We start from the raw sequence: 22,469 nt of genomic DNA, 5'->3' as shown, positions 1-22,469 counted from the left end.
TGTTGACATTCCTCTACATTGTTTGGGGGGGGAAAAAAACTTTGATTTGACGCATTAACCTATGGGCTGTCCCTGCGAGTAGGGGGGGGTGGGTAGGTAAACAAGATGGCGACAACCTGAGAAGCAAGAGTAACACGAAGAGTCAGGGGAAAAAATATATCACTGAGATTTTGTCAGACTAAAGTTAAATAATTTATTAATTGGGGACGGACTCACAACAGAGGACAAACCTTGCAGCGAAAAGGAGGTTCATTTGGATCTAGGTGAGACCCAGTACCGGGAGTTAGTTAGCTTGTTAACCAGCTAGCTCGCTATTTACATTGGCATCCAACGCAACTCCGGTTAGCTTGCGTTAGCTGAATTTATCTGGTGCGTTTCTTCTGAGTGTAGAAGATGTTGAAGATGGTGTCTCTGTTGTCGGCTAAGCGTAATGCCTTGTCTTTAGAGAACAATGTGTGTCCCCATTATTGCCTCCGCTTCCACCGGTAAAGGAGGTGAAGTTGGCTAACGCTAAATACAAACGTCAGGCAAAGTTGGCTAGCTAGTACTGGAGGTGCACAGCCACCGTTAGCTCCAGTTGGATGACGACGTTTCGGTTACCCCCTCACCTACCAGCTGTTCTCTGTCAGTTCACTGTCAAATTAAATTGCTATTTGTTGTTTTTAAGCATGTCTCTGAGATGAAACCTACTGTGCTTGCTGAATGTGTGCTTACCGACGGACCGCAAAGTGGCATTTCAGGCTAGTTCATTCAAGTAGACTTGCTGCACTAGCTTATCAGCTAGCCAACAGTTGACACTTAAAATATTTATTCCGGCTTAAGAACTTGTAAACTACAATCCTTACATATATATGAGGTTGTTATGTTTGCATATAGAAAGAATAACCTGGTGACTTTTGTTTTGTTTTTTGACCACGGGATTTCAAGGTGGTTAGGTGTTGATGTGTTGTCGATTGTTTACCAAAGATGGCTAACTTATGCTTATGTTTTTATTAATGTTTAAATTACTCATATTTTCAGGCACCGGGCAGTAAAAACCGCGGTGACATGGAGGACACCTGAGGACAGTTCAACACATTGGACATTGGAGTCGATCTCCAGGAGCCCCACTGATAGCAGAGATTGGACTGATACTGCTGCATGCTCTGGCTGTAGATCTGTGCTTGGATCCAATCCAGCTATAAACACTTATGTACCCTGAGAAAACTCTGATATCCAGCATGGACCCTTGACAGAAATGCCGTGCTGCGTGGCCTTGAATCAAGACTGGTTGCCTCTGCTTAAGACTGTATGGTATTAATTCTGAGGTGATTGGTGAAAGAGAAGAAAAACGTTGTAGTATCGCTTTTTTTTCCAGTTTTCTGTTCAACCGCACTTGTTGTAGATGTAGTTAAAATGCACAGTATAAAGCACTAACTCGGTACTGGACTCCAAGGGTTTTTTGCCCCTTTTTGCCCCTCTTGAGTGAAAAAGTTTACAAATTGGGCCTGATCACCCACCTCCTCCCCTTAACTCTCAGGCCTGATTACTCCCTCTCCAATGTTCAGTATTTTGTAACTCATCCTGCAGAATTAAAATACTCACCTCCGTGCTGAAAGGTTACCAGTGGGTTACTTCACAGCAGCAAACCGTTTCCTTCCCTGGAAGTACAAGCTGTCAATCATGAGTGCCAGCGAGTTGCCTCACCTGTCTGACTATCTAAATGAAAATGAACTGATGGAGATGGATACTTTTATTCACCGCATTGACTCTACAGAGGTGATCTACCAGCCTCGGAGGAAGAGGGCAAAGCTGATAGGAAAGTACTTGATGGGGGATCTACTCGGGGAAGGATCTTATGGCAAGGTGAAAGAAATGCTGGACTCAGAGACTCTTTGTCGTAGGGCTGTCAAGATACTGAAGAAGAAGAAGCTTAGGAGGATTCCCAATGGAGAAGCCAATGTGAAAAAGTGAGTGTTTCCCAATTTGTGTTTTATCTTGTTTCACACATGCCTCTTGAAAGGTCTTTTTAGTTGGTTGTACTAGGTAAAACTAGGTGGCATGCCTGCAGTGTATGATCAAAATATAATTAATTTTAGTCACTACACAGAAAATTAATTTAGCCTGCCAACAGTAAAATCAGTTTCTTATGAGTTTTAATGTGTGCCATAGCCTTTAAAAAAATGCAGCTCCCTTTCCGAAACGTGTACAACTCCTAATTTGTATTTTTAAAATGAAAAACCTGATACTGTACTTGAAACCTACCGATCATAACTGATAAGGGAAAAAGGCAGACACAAAGCCTTAGTTTCAATCCAAACACCAGAATACTGTAATATGTTTGAGACATTTAATTTCAATACACAGTTATTTTTCTCACTTAACAAAGCCAAACCTGTCCAGCAATTGACATAGCAAAGATAATTTTACATAGTCAGCATCACTCTTGAATCCTGAGAGTGAGGTTGTGCTTGTGCAGCCATTAAAATGTAAGAGTCGTTGATCATTGCGGTGGGTAATCCATCTGTCATTTATATGAACAAAGTCAATAATAGTAGAATTATATCGGTAATATCAATAGCATTTGTGTCGCTGCACTAATGGTACCTCCCAGTCAAAGCTGGCTCGCACACACATATGCCAAACACCATCCGTAGATGCAAGGCCAACTTGCAGATCTGGCCTAAATGATGACTTTCTACACCTAGCCATAAAAAAGAGAAGAGTGATTTATTAGCGATGCACAAATGTGTGGATCTGTTTTTATCTAATAGGGGGGGAAAAACTGCAGGAAATGGTTGTGTATTTTTGCTAAAATGTGAAGGAGACAGCGAAAGGCTGCATGAGGATGCTGCATTCAGCGATTTTTAGATGCCCATCAATAGGTCATTGTCAGCTTTTTGCAGTAGTCACATAAACATGAAACCTGATTACTTTCATCAACGTACTCTGTTAATGCTTAGTTTTTTGTTCGCAATCCCCCCTGTGATGGGGGGAAAAAAACGGTGTCTTCAGCTCAGATCTTCACTTATCCATTTGATAAAGCGGTTATTTAATTCCAGTGCATCTACACAACATGCACAGAGGAAAAAAAATATGTCATCAATAGGGGTGCAACGATATTCGTATCGATATTGAACCGTTCGATACAGTGCTTTCGGTTCGGTACGCATATGTATCGAACAATACAACATTTGTAATTTATTTTATCAATTTTCCTTCTGACGATGCTGTCTGTGTGGAGCGCTCAGTGAATCTGTGTTCGACTACTCCGCCTAGGCTGCACTGTCGAGCGCAGATCCACTGAGCGCTCCACACAGACAGCATAGTCAGGAGGAAGAGCACAGGGCAAGCTAGCGAGACAGAAGTTAAGCTCTCAGCAACATGGACCTCCCCCACTCTCATTCAGATCTGGCGTTTGGAATTTGGTTTTCATGTGACGTATGACCCTGAAGGTAAAAGCGAGTCATGGACTAAAGTAAAACAGTATGTTGGATGTGCCATGCAATGCTCAATTACATTGGTGTGAACTAGTGTGTTAGCGCAGTTAGCTTGTTAACGTGTTGGCCGTCTAGCCCCATGCACGGAGCGATCGGCGGTAGCTCGTTAACGGAGATTTGCCGTGTTGTGGCGTTAAGGTCATTTCAACGAGATTAACCTGAAAGCACTAGTGGGAACACAACGAATATGACTGCACATTTACGCCGACATCATCCTAGTGCAAAGACAAAAACAACAAGCATGCTACTAACTTTAGCCGAGTCATTTAGACAGCTGTTAGCACATGATTCTCCTTATGCTGCTGAGAATATAGCCCAGAAGAAGCGGATAGTATAGCTTTTATTTTGGAAAGAGACATTTCTCTGTAATAAACTCTCTTTTCCAAAGATGAGTGATTCCTCAATCAGATACAGGGCTTTCAATATCGCTAGCCCGACGTCCCGGAGCTAGCGATTTTTTTCAGTCGGGCTACCAAAATCTATCTCTTCCCTGCCCGTCGGGCTATTGTAGGAAAAATATATGTCAATGCTTTTGCATTCTTTCAGAAATGTAGCTGGGTAATTATGTCATTGGCATCGGTGAGCCACTGTCAATATGTGACATATTGAAGTCGCGTTTGAATTTGCGCTTGTTTTTTTGCTTTCACTTTGCAATCGTGCGAACTGTGTATAGAGAGCGACAGTACTGATTGGTGAGTGATGATAATTTGTGCACCAATTCCTCTGACATCGTCTTATTAATCGTTAGCTTACTATGAAAACATGACAAGTGAAATCTCCTGCAGCAAGCTTAAACATGTGAGAGGTTGATCGCGCAGAGAATCGCTGAGCTTATGTGAGTGCGTGTGTAAAAGCAGCAGGAGAAGTTATGACAAATCAGACTATAAGGCAAAAAGAAAGTGCAGCTTTATGGTTTCATGGACAAAAGAATTTCTGTGGCTGCAATATGACGAGCTAAATAACCAGGGCTGCACATAAGTGGTCCGCAGGTGCGCATTCGCTGTCAAAATAAAAAACACGCACAAGGGTTAGGGTTAAATTTAAAAACTGTACTTTTGAGTTAAAATATATATTTATAATTTTAATAAATGACAAATTAAAAAGGCATGAACAATTTTTTTGTATCGAAAAAATATCGAACCATGACACCAAAGTATCGAACCGAACCGAACCGTGAATTTTGTGTATCGTTGCACCCCTAGTCATCAAATATTACTTATACAAACCAGTAACGTGTTTTGTTTTTGTTTGTGAGTAGTAGATGGATTTCTAGTAACTGTGTAATTGTTTTCTGTTCTTGGGGCTCTGTTTCCTTTGTCTCACTGCCTCTGTGATTTAGCTGTCATGTCTGTGTGTTCTTTTTTTCTTTTCTTTCTTTTTTTGCATCCCACATTTCTTGATGAGCATCGGTAGTTTTAATCACAGCAGTATTATTAAATATCACTCCAGCCTTTCGCCTTGGGCCTGTGCTAATTATAGAGTAAGCCTTAGAAAACTGTCAGAGCAAGTTCACCCAGACAGAAAGAAGCTGCAAGATAATGTGGGGGTTTTTTGTTTGTTTGTTTGGGGGTTTTTTTAGGCCACAGTCACAACAGCAGCAGAGCAATGAAAAAGCCCGTAAGCTCAGTTAGAATCATTTTGTTGGTATTGCAATGGCGTGTTTTATCTAACTTAAACAAATTTTGTCCTAGAAAACTGTGCTTTATAATCTAAAGCTGCATTTTAGTTTGCTGGGAATAAAAGCCTTGCAGCAGCTGTAGTCTCAGCTGTTAGTATCTTCACTGGCTCTGTTCACCCATAGTGCTGCCTTTGCACTACGATGCAGTTTGAGAATGCAGTCGGCTCAATTCACCATTTATCACTGTTCACCTCAATGTTGTTAATACTTATTTATTTCTGCTCGATTTTTATTTATTATTTTGCACTGTTGAGTCTTCGATGATATGAGTGGGAATATTTAACAACACCACTAAGACAAAGTCTGTTTTAATGTCAGCAGAGAACCAGAAAACAATAAATTAGCATTCCCTACCCCATTACTGGCTCTGGGGTGTAGTGTTGGTAATTAGCACTTGTGACTTGTAATCAAAGTACAACAAATTAAATACACCTACAAATGCAAAGTCCAGTTACTGGTGTTGATTTTCTGGAGGAAGAAAATCATTATAAAAAAGTATTTTGTGCAAATCTTCAGTGTTACGTAAAAGTCCCGATAAGGAAAATGTTACAAGAGCGTTTTTAGAGTTTCAGTATCTCACTAGGGTAAGTCCTTGTGCAAAGGTCACTAAGTCAATGATGGCTGGGGGAAAAAACAAAACAAAACACACAAGCTGACCAGAAGTGATGGTAGAGGTTAAAATGAAAATGCAAAATTTGAAATCCTTAGAAAACCAACTGTTGGCAAAATAAATGTAACTTGTGAGACATTTATTTTCTATTAAGACACTGACTCATTTTCCTTTTTTAAGTTTTATTTTTGAGTGGTCACGTCCAGGCCTGAGTCCAGTCCCAAGTCTGTAGCCTGTCTCCCCTGATAAACTTTGAAAAGTTTGTTCAAAGCAGAATGGTGAAAACCGGTTTGTCCACATGTGCAAATCTTATAAAAATAGATACACAGTCAGTACTTTGTAACATCTTCTCAGGCTAGTATTACAACTTAAAGGGTTTTGGGGTTTTTTTGTTTGTTTTTTTGAGTGTTTAGAATGCTGTTAGAGAGAATTTTGCAAAATTTTCCTGCAAAAGGCTTCCAGTTATGTGAAATTTATGAGCTTTCTTGCATGCAGAGTTCGTTTAATATCCATGCTTGTTTTGTTTTGGGGGGTTTGTTTTTGTTTTGTTTTGTTTTGTTTTTTATATCGGGCATCTGTGAGCACCATGTCCAAACCTTAATCTTGCAGTTCCTGTTGTAATCCACGGTGTATTTTAAGGTCTCCCCTATTCATCTTCAGCTGCCTTATACATGGTGTGTTGTTTCCTTCTAGAAGTTTGGCGGTATTTCATAGAATTCATTGTTTTGTTTTTTTTATTGCCAGAAAAATCTTCTCCATGGCCATCGTCTGCCACCAAACTAAGCAGTGGGTGAAGGGTTCGTGCCATAAAAATGTTCAGCGCTTTTCCTCCACATGTACCTTTTGCCCTTTGCACTACAAACGGTCTGGTTTAACTTCATCAGTTCACAGGACTTGTTTCCAAAATACATCAGGCTTGTTTATTTCATTTTCAAACTTCTGCTGAGTTTCATGTTGAGGTCACAGGAAATGTTTTTCTTTTTTTTTTTTTTTTTTATTGACTCTTCCATGAAGGTCACATTTGTTCAAGTACACCACTACTTTATCTAGGTTTTCTGAAGGTCTAACGCAGCTTTTGCTAGCCTAACTAGCAATCCTACAATAAGTTGTTTTTTAGCGTTTTCTTGGTCTTTCAGATCTTTCCTCTTTCTGAGGTGTTTGTTTTGTGACCATGCAGACTTGTCAGCTGGGAATTTTCATTACAATGCACAGACTAAATGGTAAATGGCCTGTATTTGTATAGCGCTTTACTAGTCCCTAAGGACCCCAAAGCGCTTTACACATCCAGTCATCCACACACACATTCACACACTGGTGATGGCAAGCTACAGTGTAGCCACAGCCACCCTGGGGCGCACTGACAGAGGCGAGGCTGCCGGACACTGGCGGCACCGGGCCCTCTGACCACCACCAGTAGGCAACAGGTGAAGTGTCTTGCCCAAGGACACAACGACCAAGACTGTCCAAGCCGGGGCTCGAACTGGCAACCTTCCGATTACAATGCGGACTCCCAACTCTTGAGCCACGAGCACCCCAAGCAGTGGACTTAAAGGAAACTTAAAAAGAAGTATGAGCCACCAGCCGTCAGGTCTTCAGCTGTCTGTGTCCGGAATAGAGTATATTCTGGACCTAAATGTGAACAAGTAATACCCCTGGCATGCTAATTAAGCTCATAGACCCTGGTAAAAGTTATCCAAGAGCTAAGATCTGTTAAAATGCCTAAACTCTTGCACCACATTCTTTTTTAGATAAATAGTTAGATCCTTTATTAATTATTTGCAGGAAATTACACAGCAGCTTCTACACAAACCTAAGACTATACATCCAACAGCTAAACAATGTGAATTCCTTATAAAGGGTTTGTAGTTACGCAGTTTGGTTCACACAGAATTTTTTCTGTGTGTGAAATCAAACCACAAGGAAAAGCTACAGTTTACAAGCATCAACTGTTTGAGACCAGAGTAAACAAGCTATAGGTGTGAAAACACCCTTAATGACATGTGAGGGGACCATTGCAGGTCTGTAGTCATTGTGGTTGGTGAGATGACTTTTTGGAACGGGAACCAAGCAAGGCATTTTCCGCAGCCTTGAGAGCTTCAGATTGAACAGGTGTGTTAGAATATCACACAGCGTCACGAAGCAGGTCTTCATCAGCCTCAACTGCTTTCTTTGCATGCTGGTGTATCTTTTCCTGAGTTACAATGTAGCTCATCTAAAGCCAGTTCTCACTTTCTTATTTTAGATTTCTTTGGTTATATTTATAGGCTGCAATAGTACATGGTTCTGTCACTTTGTTAATGGGGCCATAGCAGTGTCTCTTGATGTGTGAAATTGTTTTCCCTTTGCTTTTTTCCCCCTTGTACTTTTTCTTCTTGTACACCCCTCCCACTTGGTGTTTGCCTTACGTTTTCCAGCCTGAGGAAGCTGTATTCCCGAGCCTGTGAATGCCTGTCTGTGCTTGGGTGTCATAGTAGCCCCCAGCCTCTCTATTCAGCCACTGTTGAGCATTCCTGTGTGCCTAACACTTCCTGCTTTTAAAGTGTTGCTATAGGGACAAGCATGCTTATGCTTGCTTTGATTGAGCAATGCTACTTCTGTTCCTATGGTAACACGCCAAGAATGCCCTTCCCACATTTGGAATGACAGGCTCACACACACACACACACGGGTGGAGATGCAGATTTTGATCAGCTGTTTATGTTGGTGCTGTGTGCCTGAGTCACTGCCATATCACTAAGCTCTGCGGATTGCAGGCCTCGAATGCACGAGGTCCATCGGTGCACATTTGAACTCAGACTGTGGATGGACTGCAGCAGTCAGTGTGCCTTAAGCAACAGCCCTGCCTCCATTTCATGATTCACTTTTTATGGAAATGAGCTCTGTTATTAATGCACTGTGATTTCCTACAGTTCACACATCTGTACATCATTTAGTAGCCAGTTTCAGACTCGATATTTTAATGTTGCTCTGTTCTACATGTGGGTGAGCTTTTTAGTCTTTCTGCCAGTGCAGTGATGCAGCAGTAACCGCTTGTGTGTCTGTGTGTGAAAGCGAGAGGCTGACTAGCCCCTGAATATCCATTTGTCAGTAGGGGGGGTTGTGTTTAAGACGAAGGATTGACGCAGCTCATACACTGCAGGGTGACGACGGCCAGAAAAGCTCTGAAGTGTGTATTTTGTGAGAGCACAGATGATGTCTCAGCTCTGAAGGGACTGAAGAGTGTTATTTATTTTAGGCAGCCCTCCTTTATGGCTTTGACTTGTTATTGTGTGATGTAGTATCAAGAGAAGCAGGCGGAGAGTCTTATTCAACAATCAAAAAAATGTTGTTGTTGGGGTTTTTTTACCCTGTTTACCTCTACTGCATTATGTAACATAAATGGCAGTTAAACAAACCGGTCTTCACTATATATGAAAAAATATTACAGAGAAGTAAGCAGCATTTCATTCATAGTTATGCTAACTGCTTTGAATTATGACCAATACAAGTTGTCTTGTTATGAGTGCAAATAATATATCGTGATGCTCAGCGAAATGTGCAAAAATACAAAATGATACTTGATTTTAGATTCCTTCCTGTAATTGTAAAGCAAGCCCTCAATATTTCCTGTGGGAGCATCTGGATATTACCCCTGGAAAGTCTGTGGTTTGTGCTTTTTTTTTTTTTTTTTTTTTTTTTCTCCCCCCTCTTACGATCCAGATTCATTAGCGTTCCCTTTCATGGCTCGCTGATTAATGTTCAGTCTCCAGGGGTTTTGCCATGCCGGTGATTTGAACATCTCCTCTTTGGGCAGCAAAGTAAACTGTCAGGTTATCTGTCTTTATAGTAAGAATGGAGTTGCTACTGCTGCACTGTTTTTGGTGGGTGCATATTTGTTAGGGTCTCATTAACAAACAATCGAACAGTATGACACATGTCAGAATTTAACAATCCATTGTTTAGCAGGCACTAATAGTTTAGAAATTATAGAAATTTTCATTATTTTTATTATTCATTTTATTCATAATCCCAGTTACATAGTCATAGCTACAAAGAAAAATGTGCCACTGTCCAAAAAAAGCCTAACTGTATCTGCTCTGCTGCTGGTGCTTTAGCCTATACTGAGCATTGTAAATGTCAGGGCTTTAGCCGCTCTGCTGGGCAAACTGTGATGACAGCAACTCTATATTTCACCAAGTGTCCTTTTCTGCATGGTGTTCTGTTAAAGTTAGTAGCAGCAAATGTCAGACAGCACTGTTACCCATGGCCATCAGAAGCCAGTTTCAGCTGATAACATGGTGTCCTTGCAACTCTGCTCATCCTCTTCTATTAGTCGGTCTTAAATGTGTTTTCTCTTAATTCAATGTTTTTCATTAAGAACTAAATCACATGATGAATTTAAATTTGACTGTCTGTATAGAGTAAATCATAAACCTGTTACGCATTATGTAGTGAAACAACTAGATTTTTCACCAGTTCTCGCATTGTTTAGCAGGTTAATAGAAAGTAATGAAACTAATAATACAGTTGTGGCCATGCTGTACAGTCACTCACTGAAGCCAGTGTGCAGATGTACGGTACCCAGCCTTTAACCTACATTATGCAGCTAACATGGCCCAGTAGAAAATGATACTAATAGAAAATTTCTCTCATTAAGTAAGCAAGTGGATGCATTTTCATGTCTTTTCTCTGTATGTTCATTTATAGGGAGATTCAGCTGCTAAGAAGACTCCAACACAAGAATGTGATTCAGTTGGTGGACGTTCTTTACAATGAAGAGAAGCAGAAAATATATCTTTTACCTACTGAATAAGCATATGTTGATTTTTGACATTAATTATTATAGACGGTCTATTTTACAGTTGGTTATTTCTGTACCCAAGTTCTATTTATGTTCTGCACTTTTCCCGATTTTATAGTTGGTTCATAATTGTAAAAAATGTGTTTGTTTGGTTTGGTAAATTCTCTTGACTCCTGACTTACGTATATGGTGATGGAGTATTGCGTTTGTGGGATGCAAGAAATGCTGGATAGCGTCCCAGAGAAAAGGTTTCCAGTATTTCAAGCTCACGGGTAAGTCTTCCTCTTACTTCTCCTCTCTGCTTCCTCTATCCCTGAGTCTCTCTGCTATATTTAGTCTGAGCCTCTCTGCAGCCGCTGCTCCAAACCTAAGTTTAGATCGGAGACTACAGGGCCTCTACCGTTAAAATTGCTGACCGTAGACTGTGTGAATGTCGGGTCACTGCTGGAAAGCCGCTGAAGCAAAATGTGATGCAGCTTTATCTAACCACAGAATTAATAAGTTTCTTCTACTGTGATTGACTTTGGCTGGTTTTAAATGTGTCCATAAATTCCCTCTGGTTGATGCTTCTTGTAGGTACTTTTGCCAACTCTTAGATGGCCTTGAATATTTGCACAGCCAGGGAATAGTTCACAAAGACATTAAACCAGGGAATCTGCTGCTGACCACAGATGGCTCGCTTAAAATCTCCGACCTGGGAGTAGCAGAGGTAAGCATCGCCTGCCAGAGTTCCGTAAACTCTCTGAATTCTTACTCTTGATTAGAAGAAAAGCGCTGGCATTTCTTTGTATAGACTTTGTGTATGACTTTAATTCCTTGTGCTTGTGTTTGTTCCTTATGTTGGTGCTTTAAAGGTGTTAAGTTTATAATTATTTGCATTGAAATGTATACAGGAACAAAAAATAATCTATTTCTTTCTTGCCGTTTTTCCTCAGGCCCTTCACCCATTTGCAGAGGATGACACGTGTCGTACTAGTCAGGGCTCTCCAGCCTTTCAGCCTCCAGAAATTGCCAATGGACTGGACACCTTTTCAGGGTTTAAAGTGGACATTTGGTCTGCTGGAGTAACACTGTGAGTGGCACTCTGCGTACTTGTCATGCATTTATCCACATAAAGCTCTAAATTCTGTCCTTGACTCTTTCTGACTCTTGCTTCCTTTCAATCAGATATAACATTACAACAAGTCTGTATCCATTTGAGGGGGACAACATCTATAAGCTATTTGAGAACATTGGAAAAGGAGAGTACACTATTCCTGAGGAGTGTGGACCTCTCCTGTCGGACCTGCTGCGAGGTTGGTGTTGTTCGAAGCCAAAGTGTTTATATTTTCTGCATGAATTTTGGCATTTTGTTTTGCCAATTCAGTGGTCTGTCGCCTCCTTGCAAATGCTGAACAGCACCTGAGAGTGGTGTTTCATTCCCTGTGTGCACACAGATTTAAAGTGAAAAGTCAGCATTGAGTGTTTGTTGGACTGGAAATATTACCATATTCACAGCTATTGATAGGTGTTCTTAGTATTTTAGAGGTGTCAATATACAGTGCCTATCAAAAAGAATAATTGATTTCGAGGTGCTTTAATTCTGCAGCTTTTCACCGGTAACAATCGAAACATGTACTGTTAGAAAGATTTGGGTTTGTAAGTTTCACTTGTTCACCTGCAGGTAGCATAACAGCAACAGTGGCTGCAGTGACTCCAATATGCTTGCAAAAGTATGGGACGAATTTGACCATCATATGTATATGTGCCGAGTGCACGGGAAGCTTCTATGTACATGTACTTCAAAAAAAAAAATATATATATATATATAGATAGATATAGAGATATAGATAATAATAATAATAATGGATTGGATTTATATAGCGCTTTTCAAGGCACTCAAAGCGCTTTACAATACCACTATTCATTCACTCTCACATTCACACACTGGTGGAGGCAGCTACAGTTGTAGCCAGAGATGCCCTGGGGCAGACTGACAGAAGCGAGGCTGCCATATCGCGCCATCGGCCCCTCTGGCCAACACCAGTAGGCGGTAGGGTAAAGTGTCTTGCCCAAGGACACAACGACCAGGACAGAGAGCCCAGGGATCGAATCGGCGACCTTCCGGTTACAGATACGGTTAGAGATATAGATATAGATATATACCGGTAGATATAATTGGAGGGGAAAAAAAAAACCTTTTTGATGTACCTTGTTTACTGATTCCTATGAAGACCCTCTTATTCTCAATCTGTGGCTTTACGATGAAGTGGTTAACACATGAAAGATCCCTTATTTGAGCTCAAAAGGAGACGCAGACCAGTGTACTTTCTGTGCCAGACCCAAGCCCGGATAAATAGGATTGCTTTAGGAAGAGCATCCAGTGTAAAAACGGTGCCAAATCCAATGCATGGATCCAACCATTTTTGACCATTTGAGACATGTAGGAGGAGCTGCGAAGTAAAGATACAAAACAGGCTGTTACTTGTGACACATTAAGTTTGCTATAGATGTTTATTTAAAATCTCAGATGGTGTGCCCCCTTCTAAAATTAAAATTACTTGCAGCTGTTGAACGTCATCACAAAACTAACCACCTAGCAGTCAGGTGTTTTGCTGTAACCGCTGTCCACTGAGGACGGTACACCAGATGGTTTGCAAGATGAGGCATGCATCAGGTTTATATATTATTTTGTTTCTTAGGTTGCTTCCCTCCTTATCCAAAACTACAGTGTTTGTTTTCTATACATTATCCTAGATTTAGCTCAATTTTCATGAAATGCAAAATGAGTCACACTTAAAAAAACTGACATTTATTTTCAGTCCTTTATGCCTGTCAGTCTTTAGGTGTAGGCTGAAATAAAAGGCAGTGGATTTACAGTTTAGGGCACAATGAATCCATTAAAGATCATAGCGTTAACAGTAGATGTTTTTGTCATGCTTATTAATCATATCTGAAAACATCCTCTAGACTGCTAGGATTGGTGAACAGGAGAATATAGGATAGAAAAACCAGCGGTCTAGTGGGTAATAAATCACTCAAATGTCAAGCAGTTTCACTGTGATCTTTTCTGTGTGCACCCAGTAGGTGGTGCTGTGACACTGGAAGTCACTGTGGCTTCTCAGCATGCCAGGCTTCCACCAAACTGTAGAAATCCCTCCAGCTGTTGACGTAGTTTCCATTGATCTGGAGCCAGCAGCAGAATACTAAGCACTTCACAGTCGGGCATTGTTTTTCCCAAGTGAAATACTGCACTGCTTTTGCCCCTTGTTTAAAAAACAAAAAAGGCAAGAGTCCTTCAGTTAAAAACAAATAAATTTAAAAAAAAAAGAAGAAGAAGAAACTAAGGAGGAGGAAAAAAACAAGGAACAGAAAAAGAATCTATTACAAGAGCCCAAACCCACTGCCTATAAAATCCAAGAACAATGTTGGGAAGATTGTTTTTACTAACTAATGAAATCCTTCAATGAAGGCTGAAAGCTAAGTTGTATTTCAGCATATTATCCAGCTTTGCTCTCTTTGTCCTTTTATGGAAAAAAGCGCCGGGTATAAGTGCTGGGGCTTATACCTGTAAAATGATTCTGGGTCAAATGGAGGCGATTTAAACATTTTTTTTTTTTCTGTCAAAAGGAATCAAATGTTTAACAATGAAGAGAAAAAAGAACTCCCTGATTTGTTTCTTCTGAAAAACATACTGGGCTTCAGTCCCCCGTCATCGGTATGACGTCTGTGTGTGTGATGGCGCAGCACCTGAGAAATAGTCGGTCCATAATTACATCGCCTAAAATAAGCCACAAAAAGGTGTCTTTCAGCCAGCGCAGCACTACTATCAGCACCCTGCATACTCCTGTTTTCTGCCTACTAGGAAACAATTACATTAGTAGGAGAGGCACTGCATCACTTCTACCTTATCACACTGACACTGCGCTTTTCCCACAGATTCAGCCCACATTGTGATAATTGAGATACAAAATCTTCTTTACATTGTTACAGCTGTTGCTCAGTCCTTTTTCCCCCCTCTCTCTCTCTACTGTACTTAATTGACTTCTTCAGCTGTGCAGGATGCTTTGACATACAATGATTAATAAGATTATCACTTTCATTAATTGATGTTCTTGAATGAGGTTGCTGTCTGGCTGCTGTTCACCTTCCCCACATTGCTGTGGCCTCCCAGCAGTTTGTTAAATGCTCCATGGAAACAGATGTGAGTGGAGGAAATTGTTCAGGATCATCGTGATTGACATCGTGTTTGTGTTTTGTTCTCTTCCCCCCCCCCCCCCCCCCCCCCCCTTATCTAGGCATGCTTGAGTATGATCCTGTGAAGAGGTTTTCCATACAAAACATAAGGCAACACAAGTGAGTATTTTGATTGTATTACTGTGACTAAGCATACGAATTATCAGGTGTTTGGAAAATTATACTCTACACTAAAAATAAAAGACTGATCTGTTATCTACATGCCCTTTCCCCCCCACCATCCCATCCTCCTTATAACCTTACCAGCTGGGTGCGGAAGAAACACCCTCCATCTGAGCCTCCTGTACCCATCCCTGCCAGCGCAGAGAGCAGGGACCCTTGGCGGAGTATGACGGTGGTGCCCTATCTAGAAGATCTGCATGGCTACACAGAGGAGGATGATGACGAGCTCTATGATGGGGAGGATGAGATCATATACACTCAGGACTTCACAGTGCCAGGTAAGAGTGGGCTTAGATAATTCTTATGATTTGAGTTGGGTACTCTCCATAAGCAGATATGCTATATGCGGAATCTGTCGACAAGGAAAGGTTTTTGGTTGTCTTAGTTCTGTTTACAGTCAGGTCTGAGCAGGCTTTGGTTGCATGCAGGGATACGGTCAATGTGAAGAGCAAAAAGGGGAAATGCATTTGCTGAAATCCGAGACAGTTTGCCCGAGGTTCACTGCTTTACTCCTCCATTTAGTTTTGTGTCATTGTTCTAGTTTGTTGTATTGAAGAAAATTGGACATTTCATAATTGTTACTCTGCCTCTACGAGGTGTCATTTAAACTCTGACACAAAATTACAGCTGAACTACTGAAAATTCACATGAGGACAGAGTGTCAGCCAGTACTCGGGCTTACAGATATCTGGGGTTTGTTAGCGTCTGTCTCTCTTTGGAGCACGTGTTGGGAAGCTTTTATTGCACTTGCTGTACGGTAATGAGGAGTTGTCTTCAGCCCAATTGATGCTTCTGTTCTTCCTCTGCTGCTGGGTTCTGTGTTGTGCTCCACCACTCCTTCCTCTCTCTCACTCACACAGACACACACACAGACAGAGCAGCAAAGAGAAATCAGGAAACTTCCAAATGTAATAAATACTTACATTGAACTGAAATTAAAGAAATGCACATAAATAACACAAAGTGAATGATTAATGAAAGAAAGGAGTTTTTCTTCCTTCCTTTGGCTTTGAAGGTCAGTTAATGAAAATGGAAACACTGCAGTATCAAAACCATGGGTTTTGTTTGCTTTTTTAAAATTCGTATTTCCAAACAACTGCATAACATTGGAAGTCTTAAATTTTCTGTGTAATGTCGATATCCAGGATACACAAGACATTGGATGTTTCCTCCAGAGGCTAAGTAAGCAGAGTAGCTAATGCCATATGTGGAAAATGGTATTGGGCCAGAGCTCTTATTCCTTGCATTCAGGGGTTTTCAGTCCTATAGTCACATGTGTATGAAATCGGGCACCTAGCCTTTCATTGTGCCTTTACAAACATTCAGAAAGAATGGGTTGTTTTAAAGATTTGTGTGGAAATGGTAAAATGGTATGGATAAAATATATTAGGTAATGTCCTGTGACTAAATAATTAATACTTAATCATCGCTGCTGTTTCCATCCCATTCACATAGAAATCGAAGTTCACATTAAGTACTTGCCCTTTTAAAGTATTCAGTATGTTACAGCAGTTTGCAATTATCAGATACTGTTGGTTTTGATAAAGGCCTTACTGCTAATCTTTCCGTCCCATATTGCAAAGAATAAAACAGTCACGTCTTAATGTTACTAAAACTGAAGGCTTTGGGTTCAGTGTGAAGGTCAGCGCACAAATGATCAGATATGTGGTGTTTAATGTAGCTTGGTAATCACACATCATTTATTTCACTTCAATCATTCAGCCTGACATCGTGCTCATGTTTGGTGATTTCCTTTTGGGAGTGGCTGTGCAAATCAGTGAACTCAAATCGTGGAAGCTGCTGTCATTTCCTAGGATTTCCACACCGATTTAGGAATTGTGTGAGTCTCAGGGTTTTTATTTGTGTGCATTGTTTTATAACATTTTCTATCATGTCTCGTGGTTGTGGCCCTGTGCAGCTGCAGTGCAGTGTGAGTTCATGTAGTTTTAAAATGATATGAATATGAATGGGACCAGACTTGACTACAAATTACCTGACACGACCTTGATGAAGACAAAACATGTTAAATACTCGTTAAAAGTTGTTGTTGTTACTGTTATTACTGTTGTTGTTATTGATGATAATATTATTATTATTAATTATTATTATTATTATTCAGAGGAACTCAGTAGACAAACTGCCTATTAAAGGATCCTGAGTAGAGTGGAGGAAGAAGTAATTCGTTGGTATCCTTTTAACTTATTTTAGTCATAAAGTTAACAAAGTTAGGAAAGCAGCAGTTTAAAAAAAAAAAATCATAAATTAATAGACTTGCAATTCTCTGATTTCCTGTAAGCCTACATCCACACTTACGCATGTAGAAATGTGTGCCAGACCTACAAATGATATCATGGTGTCCAGTTTGCCAAAAATAAAACAAATATAGGAGCACACCTTCTATGATGTAAGACAAAATGTTGATTTTACGAGCCAGTAGGAGCGAGTTTTCCCAAAGCTCTGTGTTAAGTGACCTCAAGCACCATTTTTTTTTTTTTATTTAATGTAATGTAAGCTGAGTTTACCAGAATACCTGCGTATGACAGGACCTAAATGTGAGGGTTCATTGCTCGTCTGCTAATTTACCCCCCTTTTTTCTTCTTTTCTTGTTTTTCATTGTTTGTGAAATCCCTGAATAGTAAACATTACTACATTTTGTGCTGTGAGTGATTCCCTTTTTCCTGCAGAAGTGAGACTTATGAAAAGTTCTTATAAAAGCCTTAAAATCTCTGCGTCAGACTGCTCTCATGCATTTTATACGCTGACAGCATGATGGCTCTTTGCCCTCACGGTCTTTGCGGAAATGTGGACGTCTGGATCAGGCTTGTCCCAGTATGAACCTGAGGCATCTTAAATTCCCCATTTCCTCTCCAGGCTGTGCCGAGTCATAATGATTTGCCATGAAATAAGGTTCAGAGGGCTGGAACAAGGTGCACTTAAATGATATGTGTACAAACTTTAACCCACTGTTGACAGGCTCTGGTAAGAGCAGATATTAACTGCATCTTTTCATTTGATTTAATTTGCACCCCGACTCTTCCTTTAACCCCCCCCCGAATTAAAATCTTTTATCTGTTGCTAGGCAACAGTCGGTAATAATAAATGCAGTAGTCGGTGTCGGATATCTAGAATTGGTGCCCCACATTAAAAAACCAAATGGAGCTGCAGAATGTGAATGAAGCGATCTAAAAATAATCCTGCTGAAATGGTTTCAGTGTGGGAGTCTGAATGGGTTTCCAGGATACATACACACACACACACGCTCTCTCACTCACAGGAAGCTTCACAGGAATAAAATGTTGGTGTGTTTGGTAAATTAAATCACTCGTTTGACCTCTTCTCTCGTAATCAGTAAATATATATGTCCCTGCTCTTAATGTTCTCCTCAGACTTGCAGTTTGTGCTGTGTGGGAACCTGTAAATTTATCTTGGCGCCTGCTGCACTCACAGATACTCACACATGTCTGTACTGAAATAAACTGGTCACACTGAGGTTAATTTCTATTTTTCAGCCAGTGGATTTCCTGTTGTTGTAGGTTTCGGTTTGTCGCACACTTCTCACCATTACCTGACCTGACATTTTGATGGTGCTGTTGGTAAACTAGATTTTCAGCGTTCCCCTCTCAAAATATATACACACTTGCAGTATGATCCAGTATACGAAAAATACAGATCATTTGTGAGCTGTGAGTCATGCGAGTGTTTCAGTAGAATCTAAGAATAGAAATATTGATTAGAAATGAGCCTAAGTCCCCTTCAGTTCTCACAGCTTCAGGTTTCTTGTGTTATCATGGGGGTTTTGGTGAGGGTTTCTGATGACTGTGCAGTTTTGTTGGTTTGTTTTTAATGGATAAAATAAGTCATGTGTGACAAAATGCAGTAGGCTGTTTTCTATTTTTGGCATTTTTGATATCATCTAGTGAACTGGCTCTTTGCAAACTCATAAATTCTTCTGTGGGTGAACTATAATATGTTTGCGAGCTTTTCTGTTCAAAAAACAGAATTTTATATTCTACATTGTGCATCTGCAGGTCTTTCTTCCATGCTTTGTGTCCATTTTAGCTTCTTTCTCTAAGGCGGTTTGAAAACAAAGCAAGGGTAGTTCAGTATGTACTCAGCATAGCACATTCAAACCAGCAGTATATCTGCTAACAACAAGCAAGAGTGTTGATTTTACATGTGAATGCAGCCAAAATCACAAAACTGACTTCTCTGATAAACTCCTCATTCACATTCGATGCCTTCTGTTACAAAATCTTTAGGCCTAAAGAGAAGAAGAAACTAGAAACTGGTTTAAAAGTAAAGGTTGGTTTTTATTGTCCTTAATGGATAGCATTAGTGTCGCTTTTTCATACTAATTAAGAATTAAGTTAATCTTTTGACTTCCTGGTTCCTTGGACACGTGGAGTAGAAAGCCTGGACCTTGTGCTGAAATTCAGAGCCTGACGCAACACAAAGGTTTTTGTCGCACATGAGTGTCCGAGTGTTTTTGGTGCTTTGATGTTGGATAAAACAAGGTAAATGTCTACAGGGGTCTGCTCATACTACAAACTCACAGCTGGTTAGCAAAGCAGCACTCAACACTGGTGTATTGGGTTTGTTTTGAGCCTCGTATGTGTGTGTTTGTGTCTTTAGGACAAGTGGCCGAAGAAGATCAGGATCAGGGGAACGCAGACCACAGTCTAGCTGTAGCCAAGCCAGTTTGTGTGAATGGGACAGAAGGGGGGTCTCTGAACAGCAAGGCCAAAGCCGAACGCCGATCCTCATCCTCGTCCAACCCCTCACGTAAAGGAGTCTCCACAGCCAGCAAAATCCGCAAGCTCTCCACCTGCAAACAGCAATGACCCTTCTCCCCCTTTCTGCCTCAGCAGCAACCCACCTGGTGAGTGTGCAGACTGCTTCACAAAAATTGTGGCTCAATTTGTGCTTCTGAAGGACACCCTTGTTATACAGTAGAAAGTGGGAAAAGATAAAGAAGCCCTTATGGAAAGCAGGTGCTGCAGATCCAGATAAAAGGTAGGAGGAATGACAGTGCAGTGGAAGGGAGGAGGAGGGGGAGGAAATGAGTGAGTGAAGAGAGTCTGTGTTGATATTCAGCAAGCAGCACTCTGGATCACCACCATTCCCCTGGCAAACACACGGGCACTTTCCTATACAGTGACAAAAAACCACATCTGGACCTATCCCACGGTGATGCATCTCCTGTTTCTGTTCGGATCTGTTGCCTTTGAAGGGTTCATCAGTCACCCTCATTCACGTGGAGTGAGGCAGATTTTTGCTACAAGCGTACACATAAATTTAACAAGTTGTCCTCCTCTCTTTTTCCAGTTACCGCCCACAGCTGCTCTTTCTGTCTTCAGCACATACAGAACCAGTCACGGAGCGAGGCTGTTTGTCACGGGTGCAGTGCAGGAGAGATGCTGTGTATTAATTTGTTCAGGCGATGACTCATCCTTGGATGAGATAAAGTGGGCTGTGGGATGTTTGTGTCTCTCTCTTTCTCACTCTGTGGGTTGAGTCTTTTCCGCGTTAACGGCGCCAATTAGTACTTGTCTTGTAAAAAAATTCTGTCACAGCGTTTAGTTTTAAGTCGGGGGGCTTTCAATACCCTCGTCAGACTTCCGTTAATATTCTGTTGTCTGTGTCCCCTCAGGGTGATCTGTCCTCGTTCTCCTGTGTCCAGAGTCCTCACAGTTGTGAGAGAAACCTGCTGACATTAAGCCCCCCCAACACCTTCACCTGCCCCCCTCCCCAAACCTCCTTGGACCACTGGCCTCCAGAGTCGTTTGAAGATGCGGTATTAGCGACGAGGAGGAGGAGGACAGCATGAAATGTTCTTTCTGCTCTGAGACTGAGGCTGTGAAGACGGTGTTTATTTTCTCCAAAATTTTGGGCTCCTTCTCAACTAAACTCATCCAGTTCTCTCTTATCATTTTCCCCCTCCCAACCCTCCCCCCTCCTCTCCAATCTTGTCATCCTCCTCAGAGAGCCAAGTGTTGCACCGGACGTTACAGACTCCACCACCCACCTACCCACTCCTCCTCTCCACCCACCCCACCCATCCCTCCTTAACCCACCTTGTTTCTTTGACTACCTTTTGTTTTTACAGAACCCTAATGGCAGTTTTTAAAACACATTGTGATGTGTAAAAAAAAAATTAAAGAGGAAAAAAAACCCCACACATGTTATGAATAATTCTATATTTAAACCTCTGCTGAGCATAATTATGGTAGTGCTACCACCGACATAGAAACTGCATGCTGTACAGAGCTGGAAGAAAGGGAAAGCTCTTGGTTTTATGTGGATGCACTGACGGACTGAAGCCTTGAGATTTGTATTTTTTCCCTCCCCTTTTAGGTTTTTTTTCTTTTTTTTTCCTATGAATATTTTTTAATTATTATTTATATAAAACATGTCCCAAACAGGCTGTTTTGTTGGATGATCCTTTCTGTTTGAATTTAAGTTCAGCATATTTTCATAAACACAGCTCATTGGTTTATGACCTTTTTTTATTTTTTCCTCCCCCTTTATTTCACGTGTCCTTTAAAGAGCGCACAGCTCTGACAGGAATATTAGACTCATCTTCCTCTGGTGTCTGCAGCAATTAGGTAGTCAGGGTGATGCTGCGGTTGCGGGCGGCATGCAGTGATGTTCTTTGCTGTGCCGATCACTTCAGCGGGTGTCCTTTTTCCCCCCAACCCCCCTCTTACGCAGGCAGGCCCATCATCAGCTCCTCACTGGGAATAGATAAGAGAGCAGGTGAGTCACCACTGTGAGGGAGGGAGAGAGAGATGAGCGCTTCCCACGTCAGCAAGGTCGACGGAGAGGCTCTCCGTACGACGAGACAAATGAAGAAGAGAGATGTCGCGCTAACAGACCGAAGACGGGAGGGTGATTTGTACGTGAGGGCACACTTAAGGTTACTGGTCTCACTCTTGTGTCAGCTGACAGATCAGCAGCAAAAATTAATTTATTAAAAAGGAAAATCTGAAAAACTTAAAGTGCAAATCGATTTTTCGCCTCACAAGGTCGAGCTTTTGTTGAGGCTGCGAGACGTTTTGAATTTTCTGCACACTAAAGCACACGCTTCACCCTGAAGGAGGGTTAAAAATTTCATGAGATGCACATTTGAGCTCAAACAGAAGTTAAAAAAAAAACCTGTGTACCTACCGTTTCATTTCCCAGTTGACAGTCTTCATCACGCATTAGAAAATGAAGTATTTCTCACATGAATGCAAAACAAAGAGTACAAACTGAAAGCCGGAGAGGAAAACTTGATAATTAGTTTTCCATATTAGATCAATTCCTTGGTGTAGCGTCTCTTCTGGTTCTCCTAAGGGAGGTGATGTACTCATGGACTGAACGAAACAAAATGTGATATATTGACAACGAACGTGTCCTTAAAGATGCAAATTGTAGTTTCACAGGAAATTTAAAAAATAATTCCCAGGAGTTATTTAGAACAACAACACAAAGATTATATAAACCAAACATCAGGATTGTGTGACTAGTTTAAAATCCCTTAGC

The 22,469-nt window shown here is 41.0% G+C and overlaps 1 protein-coding gene across 4 annotated transcripts; it reads left to right on the top strand.

The window, feature by feature from the left end:
* Positions 1 to 91: 91 nt before the first annotated feature.
* Positions 92 to 21,367, top strand: stk11 (serine/threonine kinase 11). 4 transcript variants are annotated; one of them, XM_086270555.1, is made up of 11 exons: positions 92 to 263; positions 1,021 to 1,949; positions 10,454 to 10,537; positions 10,730 to 10,819; positions 11,124 to 11,256; positions 11,483 to 11,619; positions 11,715 to 11,842; positions 14,825 to 14,882; positions 15,030 to 15,223; positions 19,578 to 19,824; positions 20,596 to 21,367. In XM_086270555.1, exons 2-10 carry the CDS (start codon positions 1,663 to 1,665, stop codon positions 19,784 to 19,786), a joined length of 1,320 nt encoding a protein of 439 aa, XP_086126681.1. In that variant the 5' UTR covers positions 92 to 263; positions 1,021 to 1,662; the 3' UTR covers positions 19,787 to 19,824; positions 20,596 to 21,367. The 4 variants fall into 4 exon arrangements, with proteins under 4 accessions (XP_086126681.1, XP_086126683.1, XP_086126682.1 ...); XM_086270557.1 differs by lacking the exon at positions 92 to 263 and adding an exon at positions 494 to 624; XM_086270556.1 differs by lacking the exon at positions 92 to 263 and adding an exon at positions 618 to 740.
* Positions 21,368 to 22,469: the final 1,102 nt, after the last annotated feature.

The sequence above is a fragment of the Aulonocara sp. 'chitande type north' Nkhata Bay genome, linkage group LG18 (assembly GCF_057382095.1).
Source record: "Aulonocara sp. 'chitande type north' Nkhata Bay isolate Kocher_YH1m ecotype deep benthic linkage group LG18, A_spYH_male_GT1.1, whole genome shotgun sequence".
Taxonomy (NCBI): domain Eukaryota; kingdom Metazoa; phylum Chordata; class Actinopteri; order Cichliformes; family Cichlidae; genus Aulonocara; species Aulonocara sp. 'chitande type north' Nkhata Bay.
This window is presented reverse-complemented; position numbering and strand designations above follow the sequence as displayed.